Here is a 25,804-nt window from a genome sequence, read left to right as displayed (position 1 = left end):
AAAATTATTTCCTTCATTGTTAATAACGCTGTTTCTGTAGATTTACCAGTTCTGAAACCAAATTGTGACTCAGATATTACTTTATGTTTGTAAAAAAAACTTAGTTATTCTTGAAGAAATGACTTTTTCCAGACCTTTGGAAAACACAGGGAGTACTGAAATCGGTCTATAATTTGTTGGTACGTTTTGGTCGCCCCCTTTAAAAATGACTGATACTTTTGCAGTTTTCATTGCGTTAGGAAAAACCCCGCACTCAAATGCAAGATTGTAGATGTGTGAAATCAAGGGACAAATTATGGGTAGCACATATTTCAATGGTTTCATCTGCATATTGTTGATATCTAACGCTTTACTGTTACTAATTCCCATGTACACGTTATAAACTTCATTTGCATCAGTAGGCTCGAAAAATATAGTGTCACTAAGCTGACTAGGATAAGTGGTAATTGTAATGTCGCTAAGGTCTTGATATGAAACGTTATTAAGAAAATGCTTGTTAAAGTATTCTGCAAGTGCCCTCCCTTTTATTTTGTTGCCATTTACTAGCATAGATTTTGTGACAGAGTTATTCGCACGGCGACCTAGGACATCGTTTAAAACTTTCCAGGCAATATCTGGTCTCCTTGAACTTACCTTACAAAAGAGCTCCTGATAATATGATGTCTTCGCTTTCCGTAGCTCACAATTTAATCGGTTTCTGAATTTTTTATTAAGTAACTACTTAAGTAACTACTTACGAGGAAAAAACGAAATCAGGAAAGAAACAATTTATGATAACTCAAAGGGAAGCTCATTACTTTTCGAAGCGAGATCGGTATGCCTTAGAACACTCACCTATAAAGCGAGATAAAAGAAGGAAGAAGAAACATGTGCTTGCTGCGGTAAAGCTAGGGAAACTATAGAGCATGTTTTATTAGAATGTGAAGACGTCTACCCAGCAGTCGATTTAGGTACCACTGGCCTCCTTGAAACCCTTGGGTTCAGCGAGAGCAGTGGAAAAGTAGGGAAACGGCAAAAAACGGAGACGTACAAAAGCACAGTTCACAATAGAGGATAAGAAAATTTGGTTGTGGGAGTTCATGGTGTTTTCTTTTTTTATTGTTTAACCTAGGTAGGACATTGGGTAGTATAATCATGGTATAATTGCAAGAGCTTAGTGGCGCAACCCACCGCCCCGTTCCAAAGGGGACGCTCATAACATCCATCCATTTATCCATCTATTTCCTTTGATATTTACTATATCACCTGAAACCTATTGTTAGAAAGCTCGATGTCTGACAACGTGCATTCGGCCAGATTTTTTTCGAATCAAATCCACATTAAACGTGAACAAGGCGCTTTCCGTGCTTTCTGCCTGTCGCCATAGTCCTCTTTCTTTTCGCCCCTGGTAAGATAGCGTTAATCTTGCTTCAGCTGTGCAATGGCTTTCTTACTCCAGAGTGTTCTTCTTTTGCTTCGGTAGTAGCATGGTCTGTGGTGCCTCCAGCAAATATAGTCACGGAATCCATATGGTTTCTCTGCCATCTTCGTGCGTTTGCCTTGTTTGTGGTGTTGTACCGGTCGTACGTCGTGCGCTCGTGTTTTGAACTTTTGACCGTAAACCGTATCGTTAACAGTGTGACATGGCTCCTTCCCTGCGCAGCACAGGTGAATTGCGAATGTTTTGGCTTGTGACGCCAGAGTGAGTGCCGAGGGGTAGTTGGTAGCAGTGCTACGTCCATTCTGCGCGGCACGTTGTGGTCGCTTTCACTGGGTCTGAAAAAAAAAAAAAAACTGCGCGTGTCAAACGTCCCGTCGTGTTACCAAAAGTAACCAAAACGATTGACACGGGTGCTACCCAAAGGCGGCGCTGGAATACCTGGTTGTTACGATGTAAAGTTGCGGTCATGTAGCAGGCAGCAGGCTGCAGTCTTTTCGTGTGGTGCGCCCCGTTAAAATTTGTGTAGCTTGAAAAGAAACAAACTGGTGTTCGTCTGCACTAAAGTTATTGCGTTTCGCATGAAACGGCGCGTAGAACCTCACAAGAAGTGTCTGTGGCGTGTACGCCGATATAACACGATATAAAGATGCAGACAGCTGACTTGAATCCAATATGTTAAAAATTGATACTGATTTGGTAATCAGTACGGATTGAAGAGGATTAGTGCCAGCCATTTTTGGGCTGATACATGTAGTCGCAGAGCCGTTGCTGGAGTCTGCAGATAAAGAAACTCGGTAACGCGGCTGTAATATAGCTGATTGAGCCCCTCACACAGTGACATGTATACGTGCCACCACAAAAGCGTAAAGACAAATATAACATCCACTACATCCGATTTGTATAGAATTTCTCGATCGTGGTCGAAAATGCCCCGTGCGAATGGGTAATATTATTTTGTGTTAGTTGGCTGATAAGATGTTGCCTGCCATGTAGACGATGACAAGTAAACGATGAACTGCAAGTGGAATGTTAGTCCATCTTGTTTTTATATTATTTTCTTCACGTATATCATATATCACATTTGGCTTTAACGCAATGAGTATCTTCATAAACACACAGACGGTTTGGCCTCTGCAGGTACTGGCATGCTCATTTCAACAAGGGGAGTCAAGATGATTGTCAACACAAAGCTTTATTGACTTCTTTCACTTTGTGGCATTACATTCATATAAGTTTTTTTTTTTTTTTACGTTGCCATAAGGCAACCCTACTCGAAATTTCAAAAAGACTGGGTTGTAGAATACATGGCAGGCATTGGTAAAGTAATTCATGGCCGCTTACCTATATCTTTGAAGAGGAAAGTGTACAGTCAGTGCATTCTACCATTGTTCATGTGGCGATAAAACTTTGAGGATAACGAAAAAAGCTGTGAAGTGTATAAAGAGTGGCAGAATGCAAAAAAAAAAAAGATTTGATAGTCACTTTAGCATGTGCTAGACTCATAAGACAGCCATTAAATTACTTCACATTCTTATTAGAATGCATGGTTACTTCTTATTACTTGTTTTCTCGCACCAAAGGTCGTGGGTTCGACTGCCCGAATTAGCTATCTGAATTAGTGGTGCCTTAATAACTTCACCTTAATTAACATCAACGGTCGTGGGTTGAACTCCCACCATTAGTTGTGGTTTTGACCATCAATTTCGGTGCCATTGAATTTTGGTCCCACCAAAGGTCGAGGGCTCAACTCCACCAAAGGTCGCGGGCTCATCTCACCCAAAGGTCGTGGGTTCGACTCCCGCCAAAGGTTGTGCGTTCGAGCCCTACCAATGGTCATGAGTGGCACCATCAATTTGGTGCCATTGAATTTTGGTACCATAACACCAGACAACAGATTTTTCGACCCATGTGGCACTTAAGGCTTTTGCCTTAATAATGAGTGTAATGTTAAGGGGAGATGTTCCTCGAAAAAACATTTTTAAATATTTCTACCAGAGATTTGAAAACCCACCCACTTACAGAGCATTACAGGCAGATTTCAAAAATGTCATTAGTTTCTGTGTTGCCGCCATAGTTCTTGAGTTATGTGCTACAAAATGGAAAAATTGTGATTTTTTGGCCACTTTATTGTGTAATAATTTTCACAAAGATTTGTGCTGTAGCTTATTTAGCTCTTTGTAGACCGCTACGTGCTGATATCTATTCAAGCAGCATCCGCAAATACTGCAACTATGAAAAAAATTTGGACACTTAACAAGTTTTTTTCATAATCACATGAAAATAGCCTTGTACATTTATAATTCTCTTATACTTACGAAGTTTGGCATACATACTCTTGAAGATATGTACAGTGATGATACCTACCTGATACCTAACTACAGCAGTAGTTGCAAAAGTACAAGGTTATATTTTAGGGAATCGACAAGAAAAAAAAAAATAGTTGAAATGCTCTAATCTTTTTGCATAGTTCCAGTAATTGTACATGCTGTTTGGCTGGATAACAGTACTTTGTGATCTGCAAAGACCTAAAGAAGCTACAGCATGATGCTTTTTATGAAAATTCAGTACATGAACAAGTGCCACGAAGATGACTATATTTTACCATTTTACATCACATAGCTCAAAAACGTTAACAGCCGCACAGAAAGTAATGACATAGTTGAAATCTGCATAGAAAACTCTATAATTGTCTGAACTTTGAAACCTCTAGTACAAGTAATAAAAAAAGTTGTTTTAAGGAGTGTCTCGCCTTAAAAAGACAGGAAGACAGTCGCATAGATTACACAGCAAATGGGTGTGGCCGGTATACTTGGTGAGATAAATAGAAAGCAGTAAAATTGGCAGCTCAGTGCACAGAACAAGTAACTGCTAGTTTTCAAGACTAACACGACAGTAGCCAAGGGAAAGAAAATGCCGTTAAAGCATGGCACGAGGTGAGGTGATCCGATGAGATGAAATTGACCTGGAAAGGATGGCATGGCGCTAACGCACAACCAGGATTATCAAAGGTCACTGTGAAAGACCGACCTACAGTGGATGCAAAATGGATTGATGATGGTGGTGAATCTGAGATTAGTTTGTTTCTTTCTGCACAGGAACAGAAATTGAAGCAAAATCAAAAGGCTGAGAGCCTGACAGAGGCCTTTGCTCCAAGTATGCTGTCCAGGCTGGCTGTATGCTGGCCAGCATGGGAACTTTTGTAACAGAATCACACCTAAACCAGCACATTTTGATGCAAGAAAAAATAACCTAAGCAGAACATATTGGTCCATGCGTGTGACATGTGCTTGTTTGAACGAGGCGCATGGGCACCATCACTCGAGAAAAGAGGAGGAAGAACAAACTGGGCTCGCTCTGTGAATCTAACCAGTCAGCGCTGTGACTGCTGTTGTAAATATAAGCTGTAAATAGTTGCTCGTCTTATTGACTTGTCCTTCGCGTAACACTGTGGTGGAGGTGGAACGTTCCCCTTCCTCACCACGGAGCTCCGAAGCGGCCGCACCGTCGTCTTCTCAGCCATGACTTCCGATGGAACCACCCCGTCGTCACCTACACCTGCGGCGCCTACCACAAAGTATGTTACAGTTCCTAGTCTCCGTGATCCTGGGACATTCTCCGCCCAAAATTATGTTGACGTCGACAACTGGCTCAGTATGTATGAGCGTGTTAGCCAAAGCCACCACTGGGACCCTACCCTCATGCTTGCCAATGTGATCTTTTATCTGGACGGTACAACGCATGTCTGGTTTCGCACCCTTGAGGACGAGCTCTCCAGCTGGGACATTTTCAAAGAGCGGCTTCATGACCTATTTGGCAACTCGTCAGGTTGCCTACAGGCTGCGCGAAAAGAGCTTGCCACCCGTGTCCAGTCGTCGACCGAATCGTATGTCTCCTACATACAGGAAGTGCTCGCGCTTTGCTGGAAAGTCGACGAGCACATGATTGAGGTTGAGAAGGTGGGCCATATCCTAAAAGGCATCGCGGAGGACGGCTTCAATTTGCTAGTCTATAACGACGTTTCTATCGCCGACGCCATCATCAAAGAATGCCTCCGCTTCAAGGTAGCCAAAAGGTGCCGCGTCGTCCCACACTTTTCTCGGCTCCCAAACACCCTTGCCATGTCCTCTTGCTCCGCTCTTACCGCCACACGACCATTTCAAGAGAAAGTCACCTGTATCGTTCGCCGTGAGATTGAAGCGGCGAGTCCAGCCCCCCTTCATCCACGACCCCCTGAAGGTACCTTTGACCAAGCGGCCCCCTCTATTTCCATTATCCAAGCAGTCGTGCGGCAAGAAATTGCAAGCCTTGGCATCCCTGCCACCTGCTCTGTCTCCCGACCTGACTCGGCACCCATTCCCATTTCCACAACTGTAATGACCAGTATTTCGCTCCCAGACCATGCAATCCTGCCGAATGGTGAACCCCAGACGACAAACCGATCTGCTTCCTCTGCCACCGCGTTGGCCATGTATCCCGCCACTGCCGCACCACCTGGATACCGCTTTACTGGAGCTCATTCCCTGCTCCTCGCCCATACGCCGACATTCGCCGTTATTCACCTCGCTGTCTGTACCCTACTTCTGATGCCCCTTACAGCCGCTCCTCCGCGCAATCGTCGTCGCCCCAACACCGTCACTCCCGGTTACCACAGTCTCGCCACTTTTCCTCGCCAAACCGACGGACGGAAAAGGAAAACTTGGTCATGCAGCTCTTGGAGGTAGTGCTTATCATGTTCGACCTGTCCAAATCCTCCGTTGATGCTCCTCACCAACACGAACCTAATTGAAGTAGACGTAGATGGTTTTCCGTTGACGGCATTAATTGATACTGGAGCCCAAGTATCCATAATGAGCACTAACCTATGTCGTCACCTCAAAAACGTTCTTACGCCTGCCATCACTCGAGCCATACGAATCGCCAATGGCGCCACTGCTGCCGTCAAGGGTATGTGCACTGCTCGCATAGAAATTGCTGGCCGCCAATTTCCAGTCCTGTTCACCATGCTGACCAGTTGCCCTCATGACCTAATCTTAGGGCTCGACTTTCTGACGACGCATTCTGCCCTCATCGACTGTGCCACTGGTACGCTGTGCCTAGAGCTTCCTCTTTCAGACGTTCGCCCCGAACAACCGAACACCCTCAGCACTACAGCGTTTGTTCACTTACCTCCAAAAGCTCTAACCTTCGTTTAATTGGCCTCAATGGCAGCCGTGCCTGATAGCGACTATGTCGTCGCACCTATTCGTGATGTTTTCCTGGTGCGCAACATCTCTGTGCCACACTCCGTCATAACCCTTGCCGCTAATAGGATGTGTCTCCCCATTATCAATTTTGGCTTGACTAAGCAAGTGTTACCTGAAGGCATAATGGTGGCCACACTCCGGTCAGTGACAGACGACCATGTCACTGCTTTTGCAGCCGACGTGTCTCCAGATCCTCCTGATTACCCACAGGTTACCTTGAACCTCGACGGCTTATTACGTCCCATGGTCGCTCCGGACCTCACACCTGACCAAGCAGCCACCCTATGTCGCCTTTTGCCTTCCTACCGCGACATATTTGACACCGACAATCGACCTCTTGGTCAGACGTCCCTTGTGATGCTGGTGATGCTGCTCCCATTCACCGCCTACCGTATTGCGTGTCCACGGCAGAGCGGCAAGTTATTCAGCAGGAAGTCAACAAGATGCTCACCAGAGGCATTGTTGAGCCCTTGTCGAGTCCTTGGGCATCGCCGGTCGTGCTCGTCAAAAATAAAGGTGGCATGTAGCGTTTATGCATTGATTACTGCCACCTAAACCGAATAAATAAAAAGGACGTGAATAAAAAAGACCACGAATCGACGATGCTCTTGACTGTCTTCACAGTGCCAAATACTTTTCTTCCATCAACCTACGATCTAGTTATTGGCAGATTTCAGTCGATGAGCAAGACCAAGAAAAGACCGCTTTTGTCACTCCAGATGGCCTTTACCAATTCAAGGTTATGCCATTCGGTTTATGCAATGCCCCTGCCACGTTCGAACGGATGATCAACTCTCTGCTTCAAGGTTTCAAATGGTTGACTTGCCTTTGTTACCTCTACGTCGTCCTTGTATTCTCTCCTACATTCGAGATGCACCTTGAGTGCATCGCAGCTATCCTTGACGTCTTCCGTAAGGCTGGGCTCCAATTAAACTCATCGAAGTGCCGCTTCGGGCGCCAACAGATTACAGTGCTAGGCCATCTCGTCAATGCTTCCGAAGTACAACCCGACCCGAAGAAGGTTCGAGCAGTAACGGCTTTTCCTGTACCTCAGTCTGTTAAAAACGTCCGGAGTTTTGTGGGGTTCTGTTCTTATTTCCAACGGTTCGTGAAAGATTTCGCAGCCATCGCTCGACCACTCACTGAACTTCTGAAGAAAGACGTGCCTTTTACGTGGAGTTTCCCTCAGGCTGCCGCATTTTCACGCTTTATCACGATTCTCGCCAATTCACCGGTCTTGGCCCACTTTGACTCGTCCGCACCTACAGAGGTCCGAACCAATGCCAGTGGTTATGGGATTGGTGCCGTCTTATCGCAATGCCAACACACAGAACCGCGTTATAGCCTATGCTAGCCAGCTCCTGACAACTGTAGAGCGCAACTATTCCATTACCGAGCATGAATGTCTTGCTCTCATTTGGGCTGTTTCAAAGTTCCGCCCATATTTACATGGCAAGCCCTTCTCAGTAATCACAGATTACCATGCGCTCTGTTGGCTTTCATCGCTCAAGGATCCCACTGGCTGGCTCGGTCGTTGGGTCCTCTGACTACAAGAATATCCCTACACAGTGACTTACAAGTCGGGACGCCAACATCAGGACGCAGATTGCCTCTCTCACTACCCAGTCGAAGACACGACCTCTAGGTCTGATACTGACACCAACACCTGTGTTCTCTCTGTTTTTCTGCTGCTCCATGTCGCCGACAAGCAGCACCGTGACCCGTCCTTATATGTCATCATTGATCTTCTGGAATCGTCACTCGCCGACAGTTCCCTTCACTTATTCACACTTCAAGATGGCGTACTCTACCACCACAACGTTCACCCCGATGGCCCTGCATTACTCCTTGTCATTCCTAAACACCTTCGCTCGGCTGTTCTCCACGAACTTCACGACCTTCCCACTGCCGGTCACTTGGGTGTGTCATGTACCTACGACCGGATCCGCCGACGCTTCTTTTGGCCAGGGCTTGCTCACTCCGTTTGAAGGTACGTAGCTGCATGCGAGAAATTCCATCGACGCAAGACACCTTCGATGCTCCCTGATGGGTACCTTCAACCACTCGACATTCCCGCAGAATCATTCTTTATGGTTGGTTTGGACTTACTTGGCCCTTTTCCTCTTTCTACCTCTGGGAACAGGGGGATCACTGTGGCCACGGATTACGCCACATGCTACGCCATCACCTGAGCATTTCCTACAAGCTGCGCCACAGATGTCGCCGATTTTCTTCTACACGACGTGATTTTATTACATTAAGCTCCGCAACAACTTCTCACTGACCGTGACTGGACATTCTTATCAAAAGTTATTGCGGACATCCAGCAGTCCTGTGCCACGAGGCACAAGCTATCCACGTCATACCATCCACAAACAAATGGCCTCACGGAGCATCTCAATCGCGCTCTCACAGATATGCTTGCGAAATATGACCCTTCAGACTACAGTGACTGGAACCTCGCTCTACCGTTTGTCACAATTGCTTATAATTCCTCGCGCCATGACACAGCCGGTTTTTCCCAATTTTTCCTTCTGTTCGGCCGAGAACCAGCGCTGCCCCTCGACACAACCTTCCCTGTTCATGTGGCATCGACCAGTGAATATGCACTTGGCGCCATCGCCCGCTGTGCCCACGCAAAGGAAATTGCCCATGACCGCCTTCTGAAATCCCAAGAGAGTCAAAGGCGTTTGTACGACCGGCAACACCGAGATGTGCACTTCCTGCCTGGTTCTTTGGTGCTTCTATGGTCTCCATCGCATCAGGTCGGCCTGTCAGAAGAACTGCTGTCTCGTTACATAGGCCCATATTGAATGCTTCGTGCCGTGACTCCTGTCACTTACGAGATCGCCCCTGACGCCCTATCTGCTTCCCAGTCCTGTGATATCGTACACGTTACATGACTGAAGCAGTATCACCCTCCCAGTCATGACATTTAGACGCTCCGGGATGTCGCTTCTGTCGCTGGGCGATTATGCTACATGCGTGCGATATTTGCTTGCTTGAACGAGGCACGTGGGCGCCATCACTCAAGAAAAGGGGAGGAAGAACAAACTGGGCTCGCGCTGTGAATCTAACCGGTCAGCGCTGCAACTGCTGTTGTAAATATACCCTGTAAATAGTTGCTCGTCTTACTGACTCGTCCTTCGCGTAACATTAAAGAGAGTATTGAATACACTCAAACGTCGTTATAATGAAGTTGGAAGAAGAGTTGAAATTCTTTATATCCGTTACTTCGTTGCATCCATTATTGCCATTTACTGCAGTATGTGCCCAATTGGGTGCACAATTGTAAATATGGAACTAAGAAGATGGCTTTGCAGCCCATAAAACTGCTACACAGCCGGTCTTGCAATGAAATTTGAATATAACAAAAATAATCTCCATCTGTGCAACGCGTGACTTCGCACCTGACACGACAGCCTTTACATAGTAGCCTTTTGTTCCATTGCGATGGCTTCCACATCCGCTTTTCACTTGGCTTGTCAGTTTCAAGCAGCATGTGGCACACAGCACAGCGCTCCGTGGTGTGATCGAGGAGGCAAGCGAAGTTCACCGTGCCAGCTTGCCCACGCGGCACGCGAATGTATGGCCTAGCCGTGACCCCTGAGGTTGTGCCGGGGAGATCTCTGGGGCCACGCCCAACTGCACCTGCCTGCGCAGCGCAGTGCACAGCAGTGAATCCACTCATCTTTCGCACCACCACACAGCATGGCACAGCTCGCGCAGCCAGGCACACGCAAGAGAGAGAGGTCTGTCGATAAATGCAATAGTAAGCTGCTTGTGCACTGGTGTGCAGCTATGTGCGGCAGTGAGAAAGACAAGTGTTGCTTGACGACGTATTGGACGCGGGGACGCAGGAGTTTTGAACGGCTGCAGCGAACGAGTGCAGAATCCTGCAGAAAGCGATATGTGCGGCGTGCAACAGTCGGGTATTTTTTTGGCTTCGGAGATGAGTGTAGTTCGTTCTATCCACTGGCAGAAGAATTTCACTTTGTTAACACGAGGCTTTAAATACACGGACCTTTATGGGGGATTTCAAAAGGAGTCTTATTTACCTCGTTATATCCATTATTTCGCTATAATGGGGTTCAAGTGTAGTTTAAGTCTGTACATACATACAAAACGTGGCATTAATATAATGCATACAGATTTGTCACCTTACTTACTGGTATGGCTGGCCACTTTCCAATATTAAATTATACTGCACAACATTTAGTTACACAGTTGCTATATTTGCCTGTCATAACTAATTCTATAGTATGCAAAGTACAGTTTGATCCCAATCTTGTGACCCTTATGTTACGAATTTTTTTATTTTTATGAAAAAATTTAATATTCCCTATGTTTTTTCCTTGAGTATAATGCATTTACCGATTTGATCTTATGAAAGAAATTAACCGTTGCTCCCGATTTTATGAAGCAGCCCCGAAGAAAATGGGCAGAAAAACAACTAAGGGATGGCACAAGGATCTCTGCAGGTGGCAGCCTGGAATCGAACAAAGCTTCAGGCATGCCAGTTTTGGAATGGTGGAATCAAGGTACCACGACAATGCCAGCCCCAAGCAGCAGGTTGAAGAGTCGGCTGCCAGCTTCTGGGAACAGCTCAGCCGGCTTGATGCTATCCTGCATGGCATGGATTTTGCTGACTGCGTAAGCGCTTGATCAGCGCAGACATGGACGCAACAGAAAATGTGGATGACGGGGACCTTGTGAAGCTTGCTGCCATTGCAAAAAAAGTGTCAGAAGAGGACGACACGGAGGCAAACATAGACCATGTGCTGACAGCTAGTGAGGCCATGGACGTTGTCAGCTTCCTCAAGCAATTTGCTGGGTCTGAAGAAGGAGGAGAACAGACTCGTGGCGCTCTTGTGAGCTACGAGAGCTGCGTGATTCCCTTACTAAAAAAGCGTAGGCAAGCCAAAATAAGTGAATTTTTTGCTAGAAATAAATTGGTCCTTTCATCTCGGTGCTCTTGTACTTTTTGATTTTACAAAGGTTTGACCACTCCCCGTCAGCTACGTAGAATCAGGGTTAAACTGTATTCAATGGACATACAAAATAAACAGGAAAAAATGTGCAAGTTGTGTCACAGCACTTTCGTACTGAACTTTGTCAAGACGAGATATAATCATGTTAAAGAAGTTTACGGCAATTCCTCAGATTAGTGTTTAATTTATGCTTCTGAGTAAAAAGGTAACACACTGTCATCAATAGAAGTGGAAGAGGCAAACTGCAAATGTAAAAAATTATCCAGATCCAGTGAACATCTTGGAATCAATGTGAAGCCAAGCTATCATGAAGCGATTAATCAAATGCTATAAATTTGCCCATTTCATTCCTGCGTCATTAGTGTAAAGAAAACTGACGTGTGTATGTGCTCTCGTGCACCTGTGCTACACAATGCAACATACTCGGCAATCATCTCAGAGAGCTAGTTGGCACTGACTCGATGGAAGTATACATGTGATTGTAACCCAATAGTTGGAGCATAGGGCTGCGGTGCTGGGGGACTGAAGTTCGATCCCACCATAGAGCACGTAATTCAATTTTCTTTTCAAGTGTGAGCTATTCACCAAGATGGCAGCAGCACCCAGCAGCCACGGCCAGGAATGTTTTCGAGGGTTGGCAAAGAAATCTTCACTGTAAAACAATATTCCAATAAATAATGCACAAGTTCCCACATTGACCAAGTAGTAAGAAGTGGTAAAAGTGCATCATGGTTGTAAGCTGGGGCAAGGCCTCCTGTGGCATTTCAGTACCCTTGTCTCAAAATATGGTCAACTTTGTGCACATGACAGGTTACAAATTAGGCTCTAAGATTGCAGTGCTTCCAGACTGCAGCGTATTTATTGCATGTTTTCTCTGTCCCTTTTGCACAGAGAGCTTACAGTCTTTTCAGTACACATTACAGTTATTCTTGGGAACTAAAGAGTGAGTGACAGACTCACCTACGGAAGTAAAGGAGATAGTGTGTTAATGTTTGATTCTCTTTATCAACAAATCAATCCCTCACATTCTGAATCCTTTTTTTCCTGTCCAGTGAAGGTTCCCAGACGAGCGGTGCAACTTGCGACTTCCACGAGCAAGCAGTCATCCCTCAAGTATAAGTTGCTGTTCAGACGCTCGCAGCAGCCGCGCAGCGATCTTTCCAGCCAGAGAGGTGTGTCCCAGCCTTCAAACTTGCAACATGCCACGCAGAAGGTACCAAGACCCACTGGTGATACCTCCACTCGGAGAGTTCCCAAGACCAGTGGGAGCCATCTCAAAAACTCTGGTGATGATATTGATGTCCCTGCCCAAAGCGGCAAGAAGCCAAAGTCGCAGGAATCCCCTGATAGGGTGCCACGGCAACCCATGTTGAAGTCAGATACCGAAGACTCTGATGATGTTGACAACCCAACCCACAGCAAGAAGACAAAGTTACAAAAATCACGTGATAGGGGGCCACGGAAACCCATGCTCAAGTCAGACACAGAAGACTCTGATAACATTGACGACCCAAACCTCAGCAAGAAGACGAAGTTACAAAAATCACATGATAGGCAGCCACGGAAACCCATACTCAAGTCAGACGCAGAAGACTTTCATGGTGTTGATGACCTGGCCAAGAGCAAAAAGCCAAAGTTACAGAAATCACCTGATAGGGTGCCACGGAAACCCATACTCAAGTCGGACACCAAAGACTCTGATGACATTGACGACCCAAACCACAGCAAGGAGACTAAGTTACAAGAATCACATGATAGGGGGCCACGGAAACTCATACTCAAGTCAGACACAGGAGACGTTGATGACCTGGCCAAGAGCAAAAAGCTGAAGTTACAAAAATCACGTGATAGAGGGCCACAGAAACCCGTGCTCGAGTCAGATACCGAAGACCCTGATAATGTTGATGACGTGACCGAAAGCAAGAAGCCAGAGACGCAGGAATCGCCTGATAATGTGCCATGTAAACCCATGCTCAAGATAGACACCAAAGGCTCTGATGATGCTGACGACCTGGCCCAAAGCAAGAAGGCAAAGTTACAGAAACTACGCAATACGGTGCAACAGAAACCCATGCTCATGTCAGACACTGAAGACTCTGATGACGTTGATGACCCAACCTACCACAAGAAGTTAACATCAGAGGAACCGCATGATCAGGTGCTGCCACGAAAACCTACACTCAGGTCAAATGCCAGATCCAATCCTGGCATGCAATTAAGACAGCCTTGGAAGGTGGACCTTAAGAAAGCCAGCAGGCTTGCTGGGCCGCTGAAAGAGCCACCGAACACTTTCCTGAAATCCAAAGATAGCCTAGGAGAAAAGGCACAAACTAGCAAAAGTCATGAGGCAACATTCAAGCCGATCAGTAGCTGTTCAGGCATCACCCAGCAAGCAGACAAGCAGGTTGCAGCTCCTGCTGGTATCCAGCACAATAGAAGAATAATGTCCATTGGGCTGCCAAAGTTTAGGAAACCCATGTAAGTTGATATAAGATTTGGGATTACGCTGTTGCAGCTTGGTTCATGAACTGTCCAACAGGACACATGAACATGAGAAAATAGAAATGACTGCTGGTACCCTCATCTTGCAGTTATTTGGAAGGATTTGATTGTCTCTTGATCCAGCTGTCAGTTCAGTAATACAAAAATGTAAAGTTGGCTTTCTAAGCTTTGACAGCTGCAGCACTGATAACTGATGCAAAAGTTGGATGCTGCCCATGTAATCATCATTTCAACACTGTGCAGGTCACCATGATGACAGGTAATGATGTGCTGCAGGAAAGCTGCCTTACCGTTTTGAGAGGATCTGTTAGCTGCACCCATGTGCTGTGAAGTTGATAGACAGGCGCAACATACATTGAAGGGACACCAAAGCCTTCAAAGGTGCTGGAATATCTCTTTCAGGATAGCATGCTTTCATAAACATGAAATCAAAGGTGTGTCAAACTAGTGCCATTTGAAAACATTTCAGAAAACACTGATTCTAGGGTCAGGACCAGGTTGGTCTGTACTCCTATCATCGGTTGATTATTACCGTTACTAATATTAAAAAACTAAAGGGTCCTTGCTAAAGAAGCCTCCCAATTATTCTTCATGCAATACTAAAGGTTACAGATGTAGTTAGAGCTGCTAAACACTGTTTTGCTGCATGCTAATGATCTGTGCATGCAGCTTGATTTGCTTTGAGCACATAACCAACTTGTTTCAAGCTGTCTGCCATGACCTAACATGAATATTTCACATTTAGCCCTGTAAAAGTGCACTTGGCTACTCAGTGATTCTCAGCAATTTGTGGCTTCTCGCTGATTTTGCCTGATACAGACTTGTCTGTTTTCTAGTACAGTGCTATCGGAAATGGCCAGTGCTTATCACATTTGGCCAGCAAATGACCCGAGATTATCAGGACCAGTCAGTTTTCATTCAGTGTATGGACATAACTGTGAGCTAGACAGAAGCATGGAGTTTACTGCAAAAATTATCAGAGGGAACTCTGTGACTGCTATCACTCAGCTGCCATTAGAATAATGGTCAATACATGGATTTGTCTCATCTCTGTGCTTGTGACTTTGTATGTTCTTGTAGCATTAACTATAACACTTTATCTTTCTAAATTCTCAAGAAATTATACCATTATAAATATGGCAAGGTAACAAATCTTTCCACGCGTGCATCAATTGCGAATTGCATTCATAATGCAATATCTTGTTCACAAATAACTTCTGCGAAAACCTTCAAGGTAGCCTTGTGCTGCACTAGGGTGGATGACATTTTTTCCCTTTTTTAATATTTTGTTGCACATAATCAGTTTGCTAAGTCACAAAGTCAGCCGATGCCTAAAGGACGAGGTTTAGGCAAGTCTATGCTCTATACCCCACGTTCGCAGACTTGCAGAACCACCATCTTTACAGCTCCGATAACACACTAGCACAAGGGTGCTGTCTAGTAAACTTTGTTCGAAACTCTATAACAGGAAGTATTTAGTGAGTTATAGTAGTTATCTAGTTAAGCAGTTTACAGCAGATGCAGATTTTAACAAGCAAACAGGTTAACATGAGGTTAGAGTGCATTTGGCAAACACTACCTTGTGATGGCATAACAGCTCATTATTAGCACTGGAAAGGAAGGAATATATGGTGTGTTGTGCCAATACCCGGAAAGCTACATGCAAAACTTAAAAAAGGAAAGATTATGTAGATTTAGCGCAGCTGTTGAAATTTATGTTAAGCGAAGCTTTCATGAAGTGAGTAATTGAATGCTGCAAAGCTAAATTAGATGTGTAAAATTGGGCTTTATTTTCATTCTTTGCAACACGCACTCTCGTGCAGTGTTTATACACTGCATAGGTCCCAACTTTGATGTCATGCAATGCTTACCGTTTGTTTGCAAGCTATGCCAAAATGCAGAGACAGCAGTTCATGCAAGCACAGACTGCTAGACCTCGACGCAGTGATGTCATGACGACAAAGGCAATGTCGGATGTTCTTCGAAGGAAAAAGCGGTGAGGCGCGTGCAGAAAAAACAATGCAAAAGGCAGTGGTAAAGTTGACTTACAATTTGCGTGTCTAGCAACTGTAGCCAAATGGATGCCATCCTGTGTGCATGTGCGTCCACACAGACGTGCTATGCAATATTCTGAAAGAGCTGTGCGGTATTGGCACAAGGGAAGTATGCATTATCTCAATTAAGCTTCAGGTACCTATGCAGAACCCATCAATAATCGACGTGTCATAAGCTCACGTCTAACGGCAAAGCAAAAATCATGCTATCGGCAACACACAATCGTTGTCACCGTCATTCTGCTGCTATTGTCATGCACCCGCTTGTCAGTTATGTCATGCAAACATAGCTGCTTGTCTTATACAAACGCATTGGTCCACCTGGTAATGCGTTGCATAATGACTGCGTTGCATAATGACATAATGACCAGAAAAATGACTCGCATAACATCGATTCGGTGTGTGGGATCTGCTTCATTTTCTTTTTTTCTCTTGCACTCTCTTGCCCAAGATTTCATCCTCTGGCGAACATTGTAAAGCAGAGGCTTGCAGAGCACTGATGGCATGTTATCCAAGTGCTAACAAGATGGCAAACGTTCGAGGAGATCAGAGCAGGACGCACAGCTATGAAGTCTGTAACTTAACTGCACATGTGCGGCACTTCAACATTGCCCCTATTGGTTGGTGTATCATCTGCCGAAAGCTGCGCATTACGCTGTTCACATTTAATTTCATCATGCTAGTATGTCACCAAAGGCCTTTGGTAAGAGGAGATGTCAGTCATTGTGACTGTATTTGCCGATAACAGGTTCCATTTGTCAATGGGCAATGCAAGGGGATAGTTCTGGAACATTTTTGTTCATTCAAGGATGTGTTTTTACTTACACGCATTATAGGCACACGCTGAAATGTGAGGTGCCACGTGGATATAATCCTTAGCGGTAGGCTGCTGTGGTAAAGGAGGTAGAAGAGTGACAGGCATACTAACTTTTTTTGGTTTGGTTCCTCAGGTAGAGTGACATGGCAAAAACAGATGGTGAGAGGGTGCTTTTGTCAGTAATGTCAATAATGAAAACTTGCCCGTGTTGGGATATTCAAGCTGCTGCGTATGTTGACTAACAAGTTACATGCGCAATAGCGGCCATCAACATCTCGTTGACGTATTCATGTGTCCAATTTCCTAAATGTGTGTGCTCAGAGACTCTCCTTTCTCGTTATACATCGATTATTATTATTTTATGTTAATATATTATATTATTTCTATTTTATTATGTACCATACTACATGTAAGGTTTGCAAGAAGGATGTGCAACTTTAGTGTGTGCATGCATGTGTGTATGTTCATATAGTAGCTTATAATTGTTTTAAACCATATATTATTTTGATACATAATATCCAATTACTTCCAATACAGTAAACTCTTGTAAAGACGAAGTTGGTTAAGCAGAATTTTCAGATATGCCGAACAATGTGGGGACGTTTGGTTGGCATTTCCATTGACTTAACAAAACAAAAAAATCCGCTTAGTGCAAACAACTTCGCGTATACTGTTCGGTTAAAGCGTACTTTCGCAATGACCATCAACACTGGCGACTCTGTGCAGCACTGATTGAAGTCTTGGCGGGACATCCATGGTACTGGAGGGAAAGAAAGAAAAAAAGAACACTTGCTGGTGCAAAGCAAATTCACTCCATAAAGGGTGGGAGCGAGAGAAGTAAGGAAAAAGAATGCTCGAAGAGCAGTTACGGCCTCTGCAAGCTCTCTGCAAAAGAGCTTGCAAAAAAAAAGCGAGCCTCCATGCAGCATTGAATGCACCTCAGGTGTTGGCTACATTCCTTCAAGTTCTTAATTTGTCAGATTGAATAAGTTTATGTGTCGTTTATTCACCGGGAACATACTGTATTCTATCAGGTTATTAAAATTTCCCCATGGGTCTGGAAGTGTTGCCATGGTCCAGCGGTAGCCCAGCACGGCCATCTTGGCTTCTATATTCTCAAAGGGGACCTGGCTACGTTAATGCCACTAATCAAGTAACTCACTTATGTCAGTATCATCCTTGCTGATGAAGAAGACACTGTTTAAATCCGCATAAGGTACTCAGAAGTCAAATGAAATCATGTGCAGCATTGCTAGTATATCACTAGCATCACTCCGTCAGCTGCCTTTTTTGTTCTGATGTCCCACAGAGTGGCAGCTGCTGCCACAGATTGGTTGTCCAGTTGTCATCCCGCAGCAAATGCTTTCCCATAATTCCTGATAAAATAAGCTTCTATGTACGTGCCATGCTTGCCATCCCTTGAAGGTGCACTGTGCATTGTGTTCTCCTCATAAGGGCAGCCAGGTCTGGTCAGTCGAGCATTCAAAGAAAGCCATTTCACTTTCAAAGAAGGCAAAAGTATTGTCCGAGGTGACTGCCGGAAAGTTATCAAAGACTGAAATAGCTCTCAAGTTTGGAATACCTAATTGTACGCTAACAAGTATCATAAAGGATGAGGTTCAGGTAACAACAATAATAATGGTGATTATGCACCAAAGGGGAAAAAGATGCGAACAGCTATGCACAAGGACTTAGAAGACCTTTGTCTCACCTGGACGCAATGAGCTCGGAGTACCAGTCTACCTATCAATGGCATTGTTTTGAAGGCCAAGGCAGAGGGAGTTGCACTCCACTTCAATGTTGAATTTTCATGCAACAATGGATGACTCAACCATTTGTGCAAAAGGTATGCACTGGTTTTTCAGTCTATTGTCTGCGAGGCTGCTGCTGTCAACGAAGTGGCCTGCAGCAGCAGACCCCGACAACATTTACAATGTGTACGAGACCGCCCTATTCTGTCACCTGCTTCCCCAGAAAACACTTGCATTTGGTGGTGACAGCTGCACAGGGGGAAGCATAGCAAGGTTAAAATTACTCTTCTGGTTGGCGTGAATGTGTCTGGAACAGACAAACTGAAGCTGCTAAGAAAAATTCTACAGTTGACTAGTTGGTTAGGTAATTAAAACTGTTGCCCTCACTGACGAAGGCACAGGACTGCGAGAAAACAAAACACGATAGCCGAGCACAAGCAGTTGATAGTTTGTGCTCAGGTGTCACATTTTCTTTTCTTGCTTATGTCCTGTCGCTTTGTGCAACAGTTTTAATTATGAAGCTGCTAGTTATCAGCAAGGCTAAAACACTGCACTGCTTCAAAAACGTGCAAATGCTGCTGGTAACCTATGAGGCAACTTCGTACATGGGTAATTCCAAATGATGGGTGATGCAGTCATTACTTTAGCAGTGGCTGTGGGACGGGAATTGCCATTTCCTGAGAGAGAAGGGTAAGGTCGTGTTCTTGGTCGACAACTGCCCTGAGCATTGTCACGTCAACAGACTTCAGGTCATCCGTGTAGAGTTTCTGCCCATGAACTCCATTGCGAAGCTCGTACCAATGGATCAAGGGGCGATAGCAGCTTGAAGGAGCGCTATTGTCTATCACTTCTACGGAGAATGCTGCTTTGCATGTAGAGTGGCAGTGTGTACACAGTGGATCGCCTCAATGCTCTGCACCTGCTGACGAATGCTTGGAGCCAAATGATCGAAACAACCATCGTTAATTTGTTTCACCATGCGGGGTTTGTGGTGCCTGGCCACTCGGCACAGGATCATTGTGATGACGACATAAACGAGGCAAGTCTGGCTTCCAAACTGGGCAGTAAAAGTGTTTTGTAGACATGAGGGCCTATGTCAGCGTGGACAAAGATATAGCAACCTGCAGAGCTGACACCATAAGCACACTCATTGAAGAGGTGCTTAGAGGATGCTGCTGATGACGTTGACACCAGTGTGGCACCTGCACCAATGACATGTGATGCAGAAACCTGCTAAAATTCTTTAGTACACTTTTTTCAGTAGCATAAGGATACCAATGGGTTTTTAAATTCACTATGAGAAATGTCTTCATTTGTGACAGCATGCCAGTTTGCACAGCAGCGGGCTAGAATTACAATTTGGATTAAACTGAGCAAGAGTGCTTGAAGCCACTGTTTTCAAATGTGCAAGCCGAAATAAATGCTCTTTTGTAATTATCTCCCCATTGTAAGGCTACCACAGTTCCTATTTCAAGTAACAGATATTTGGATGCACCTGGCATGATGCCACTTCTTGGAGGGACAGTTCTAATAAGCCAAACTTCTGATTAGACTAACAAATTTTTTGATACCTTCGAGTTCATCTTAAAGGGAATCTGCTGTATTTCTATCCAAAACTTGTACTAATTACAAGTTGGAAAATGGATTTGTCCTACAGTTATCATCATTTGGCTAATGCTGACAGTTACGGTAGATTGTCAGTAGTTTCCATGTTGTACGTACACCATGCTGTGATTTAACACACCCACTTTGCTCATTTTGTTTACTCTCGCTGCAGTACCAAGAGGAAGAACAGTCAATACAAGTGCTCCGTGACAGGATGCCCGCACACACGTGACGAAGGTCTTGTTGGCTTCTGGCTCTTCCCAATCCCCGACAAACAAGATGAGCCATCACTGCATTCTGCATGGCTACAAAGCATGCCTGTTGACTTCAGTATCAACAGGCCATTGAGCCCCCGCGTGTGCTTCAAGCACTTTGACCAACAAAAGGACTTTGTATTGGCAAGCAAACGTTTAGTTGGACTCAAGCCTAATGCTGTCCCCTCCAAAATGCCACGAAAGTGCCACCATAGGCAATCCATGACCTCTACTGACGCAGCACAGAAATTAGAGTCTGCAAATTCCATTGACACGGGACGTGTATCACAGTCAACTACAGCCACTGACGGAGGAAATGAGGTACAGTCAACAACTGTGGTTGCAATGAACCACGGATCTCAATCCACAACTGGCACAGGAAAGGAATCTGAGCCTACGTCTATTGTTGGCACAGCGCAGGAATTGCAGACCATGACACCTGCTGAAGCAGCACAGGAATTAGAGTCTGCAAATTCCATTGACACGGGACATGTATCACGGTCAACTACAGCCACTGACGGAGGAAATGAGCTTCAGTCAACAACTGTGGTTGCAATGAACCACGGATCTCGATCCAAAACCGGCACAGGAAAGGAATCTGAGCCTACGTCTGTTGTTGGCACAGCACAGGAATCGCAGACCATGACAGCTGCTGAAGCAGCACAGGAATTAGAGTCCGAAAATTCCATTGACACAGGACGTGGATCACAGTCCACTACAGCCACTGACGGAGTAAATGAGCTACAGTCAACAACTGTGGTTGCAATGAACCACGGATCTCGATCCACAACTGGCACTGGGAAGGAATCTGAGCCTATGTCTATTGTTGGCACAGCACAGGAATCGCAGACCATGACAGCTGCTGAAGCAGCACAGGAATTAGAGTCCGCAAATTCCATTGACACAGGACGTGGATCACGGTCCACTACAGCCACTGACGGAGTGAATGAGCTACAGTCAGCAACTGTGGTTGCAATGAACCACGGATCTCGATCCAAAACCGGCACTGGGAAGGAATCTGAGCCTATGTCTATTGTTGGCACAGCACAGGAATCGCAGACCATTACAGCTGCTGAAGGAGCACAGGAATTAGAGTCCGCAAATTCCATTGGCACGGGACGTATATCACAGTCAACTACAACCACTGACGGAGGAAATGAGGTACAGTCAACAACTGTGGCTGCAATGAACCACGGATCTCAATCCACAACTGGCACAGGAAAGGAATCTGAGCCTACGTCTGTTGTTGGCACAGCACAGGAATCGCAGACCATGACAGCTGCTGAAGCAGCACAGGAATTAGAGTCCGAAAATTCCATTGACACAGGACGTGGATCACAGTCCACTACAGCCGCTGATGGGGGAAATGAGCTAGAGTCAATGACTGTGGTTGCAATGAACCACGGATCTCGATCCATAAGTGGCACAGGAAAGGAATCTGAGCCTATATCTATTGTTGGCACAGCACAGGAATCACAGACCATGACTGCTGCTGGCACGAACTCAGAACCGCACTGTTCAAATGCTATCACCCCAGTACCGAAATTAGCATCAGACAGTAACTCAAAATCTGCAGCTGAATTGGGGCCCACTTTCCAAGCTTCAACAGAGTTGATAGGGGACAATTCAGGGGCAGGACAGCAGAACAAGGACAATGTTTGTGCTAGTGTAGTATCAGTAAATACAGGGAGTCTTGAGGAAGCAGCCAAGTACTGTCCCATGGTCGTCACAGTGTCCCCTCTTCATACAGAAGATACAAACACTGGAACCTGCAAACCTTTGCCCTCAGGCACTCCTTCAGAGAAATGTGCCCTTGAATCAGTTTCCATGCAGGCCACCAATGCGTGGAATAAGCCAGAGCAACAGAAGCAAGATATTTCCTGTTCTTTGGTCACTTGTGGTCCTGTTGATGATGCAGGCAGCAGCACTACTGTTAGCCATTGTGCAAGCCCGGAAGGCAGCCATGACTCTGATGCCAATGCGGATGTGTGTGGGCTGGTGAAGTCTGTTCCTAAGGAAATGTGCAGTGCTTTGACTCCACCTGTTTTAGTTACTGACAATGAGACAGCAGATGCCATGGTCGGCAAATTAGAAATTGACTTAGAGACACTCCCACAAGTATCAAAAGATGCTATAGCGTCCTCTATGTCTGCACAGATGTGTTCTGCGAGTAAGCTTGTTGATACCAGCAGTGACAGAATAGACAAAGAGGGAATGAAAGTCGCCACTGAAAGACACAATCTTGATCCTCCTCATCATGTTGAAAGCAGTCATAGAAACGATGCTTCCATCACTGCTTTCCGCACAGCTGCCAAGGTCTGTCGCACATTAGATGCACCAGCAAAGCCACTGTTTCAAAAAGAAGTCACAGTCTCTAATGTAGCTGTGCTGAGCCATAATCTCAGTAACCTTGTCAATTCAAGCAACAGTGAAATGAACAGAAATAAACAGGACAACATATGTAAAAGAGGGCTGCCTGAGTTTTCTGCGCAGAGCTATGGTTATGGTGTTCAAAGGGGTGACGGACTAGTCTCGAGCCATGCCTTCAATGTGCCTGTTGCGAAAGCTGCAGTAGATGGAAAAAACTGGCCAAAAGTTTCAAAGGAACCCAGTGCATCTTGCTCAGCCATTGTGAGGCACCGTACAGATTTGCCTGGTGGCAACAGTACTGAAGAAGCAGGGAAGAGTAAACCGACAAATCCTGCCACTGCAAGTCATCTGTTTGATCCTTCCCAAGGCAGGTACATTCTTAAGAAAGAAGTCTTGCAAGACGGAGATGAACTTGGCTCTAGCGCTGTTTTGTGCACAGTCGTCTGGGTTCCCACAAGAGACACCAACCCATAGTATCAAGTGCCTTAAGCTTACAGTCTGGTTCAAGCACAAGTAAGAAGGAAGAAACGGCCATGTAGAAACAGTAACAGAACAGCTCGTAGCACATGTAGTGCTCCATTGCCAATAAACGAAGCCAAAGCCAGAAGCGTTGACATGTTGCAGGTGCCTTTTGTTGTTTGTGGACATTGCTTAACATGACTGGAGTGCTTGTGTGTGACTGTTTGCTGAAATATTTATTGTTATTAATGTGTGTGTGCTTGTTCCGTCTTTGGACACATTTACATCATCAGTATTCCGAACGTTGTGGTTGTGCCTGCATATAGAAGCATTTTGTAAACTGTGCATAGGAATCTTCCTTCTTTGTATCATGTTGTGGAGCTTCTTGTCACATTCAAACAAGAATTTGTTGCATTACACGTGTATGCAGAATTGTTATGGTGGTCCTCGCACTTTTGCAATAACGGCTAGCATAAAAGTGCTTTAATTGCAGCAATAGTCAAACGAAGGTGCATTGAGGAAGCATTGTGGTAGCACAGCGATTAAACTGGGACCAGTAGAGATGCAGACAGGAGCCTCTGTGCATGTGAATGTACTGTTGGCATTCAATATTTATCGGACACGTATCTATGATGAAGCTGAATCTCGTGGACCTATGGACTTGCAAGTCTGTAGGTCAGACTTGCTTTCTCCAACATTACTGGAACTTGTTTGTACAGCTTAGCTATCTTTAATGTATCATTTGTCAGATTGGCATGCATCTGTGAAGGCTTTCTTTAATTTGAAGCATTCTTTGCCTCATTCCAGGCGCTTTGCAATAGGTACTCAATTTGGGCTCAACAAAAAGTCAAATAATTGGGTTTGAAATACCGAATCCACCCAAACATAAGTGACATTATTCCATAACTGGCCAGAAAGGTGTGCTGTAATCTCTAATTGTCGCTTTTGCAGATAAATTCACTTTCGTGTGACTAGCACAAGACATATCAGCAACTGCGAGCGACGGCATTCTTGGCATTGCCAAGGATGCAGTCTTATCACAGTGTGGAAATGCTGCCACCTGCCAGCCTGTCCGATTCTAGTCACGTGAAATATTTCAAAGATGAAAGGGTACTTTCCAAAGTGGTCGTCCAGTTATACATTCCAAGTTCGTCAATGCGTAGATGCACCCTCATGTGCTTCCTTTAGGCCTTGACTGTCCATGGCTGCAGTTTTCTGGCAATGTCTTTTATGCTATTGTTTTTCACACTTTTTGTGCAGTGGCCAGAGTGGCGTTCCGCACATGTTATCATTGGAATCGGCTGTCCATTAACGGTAGATAAGAGCAGCATATAACTGGGCGGAAGGCAATGCTACGAAATTGTGGCCCGTATCTCGACCATTTTCATGATGTTGCTACAGATATGCTCAGAATCTTCATTGGCAACTACTATATTGACAAGGCTTTGCTAGGTTTGGTGTCGAGGAGGCAGTGGCGATATGGCCGGTGACTATGTCTGTGACATATAAAAGCGAAAATCACTATTTCTACTCAACGCAGTGGCGAAATTACCACATGGTCATGTAATCGAAGTCCGATTTATCACACGTGCTGTCAGGTGTGTGTGAAAGTTTGTTCATCCTTACTCATTAAGTCTATGGGGTAGTGTAGCTGTGGACTGTAATTCCATGGCAGTGGCGGACTCCAATTCCTGTGCTGCCCCAGCAGTATTCATGGACGTCTGTCATAACATCAGCAAAAGCCACCAACTGTGGCTCCTGTCCCATGCCAGCAATAGCTGATGTTTAAGTAACGATCTATCTTTAATTAAAGCTTTAGTTACCTGCACTGCTTAATAACTCGGAGCTCTATGTTAACACTTCTGTGTCCTTCTGTGATGATACAAGTTTCCATGGCATCATTTTTTTTTACCGCATTGCAAAACAATCTGCAATTCAGTATGTTGTCTGTGCACTTGTGTGAGCTGGTTTCATTGTGCAAGCGATACCTGCACAACAAATTAATATGCTCCCTTTTTGACCCGTATTGCAGGAATTGTTAACCAATTTATGATCTTTTCAATTAAGACTTCTGGCTTCTATATACTCTTCATGCAGTTTATTTTTGCTTGTGTTGCCTGTGTTCAGGGCTGCAGATCCTATCGAGCCTGATAGATGGCATTTCTTCTGTACCCACCAAGTGGCATTGATGCTGAAATAAAATGACCAACAGGTGTGGGAAAAATGAGTATATCAGCCTGATGTCTCATCACGCCGTATGGTAGGGTTGAGGACTATCTTCAGCGTTCACTCTGACATGCCCATACATCACAGCAACCACTTGCGTGTGCAAAATACA

At 45.1% G+C, this 25,804-nt stretch overlaps 1 protein-coding gene across 2 annotated transcripts; it reads left to right on the top strand.

Annotated features, from left to right (window-relative positions):
- The first annotated feature begins 1,534 nt into the window (after positions 1–1,534).
- Positions 1,535–25,696, top strand: LOC126543695 (uncharacterized). Of its 2 annotated transcripts, XM_055078082.2 has the most exons (4): positions 1,535–1,647; positions 12,707–14,132; positions 16,042–16,152; positions 20,556–25,696. In XM_055078082.2, exons 1-4 carry the CDS (start codon positions 1,623–1,625, stop codon positions 23,479–23,481), a joined length of 4,488 nt encoding a protein of 1,495 aa, XP_054934057.1. In that variant the 5' UTR covers positions 1,535–1,622; the 3' UTR covers positions 23,482–25,696. The 2 variants fall into 2 exon arrangements, with proteins under 2 accessions (XP_054934057.1, XP_054934059.1); XM_055078084.2 differs by lacking the exon at positions 16,042–16,152.
- The last annotated feature ends 108 nt before the right edge of the window (positions 25,697–25,804 follow it).

The sequence above is a fragment of the Dermacentor andersoni genome, chromosome 10 (assembly GCF_023375885.2).
Source record: "Dermacentor andersoni chromosome 10, qqDerAnde1_hic_scaffold, whole genome shotgun sequence".
NCBI classification, from domain to species: domain Eukaryota; kingdom Metazoa; phylum Arthropoda; class Arachnida; order Ixodida; family Ixodidae; genus Dermacentor; species Dermacentor andersoni.
This window is presented reverse-complemented; position numbering and strand designations above follow the sequence as displayed.

What these genes read in the sequence shown, in the direction of transcription:
- LOC126543695 (XM_055078082.2), top strand. Translation starts at nt 1,623, where the DNA reads ATGGCTCCTTCCCTGCGCAGCACAG. An exon ending in CCAAAGTTTAGGAAACCCAT is followed by an intron (nt 14,133 to 16,041) that starts GTAAGTTGATAT and finishes TTTGTTTGCAAG; the next exon opens with CTATGCCAAAATGCAGAGAC. An exon ending in GTTCTTCGAAGGAAAAAGCG is followed by an intron (nt 16,153 to 20,555) that starts GTGAGGCGCGTG and finishes CTCTCGCTGCAG; the next exon opens with TACCAAGAGGAAGAACAGTC.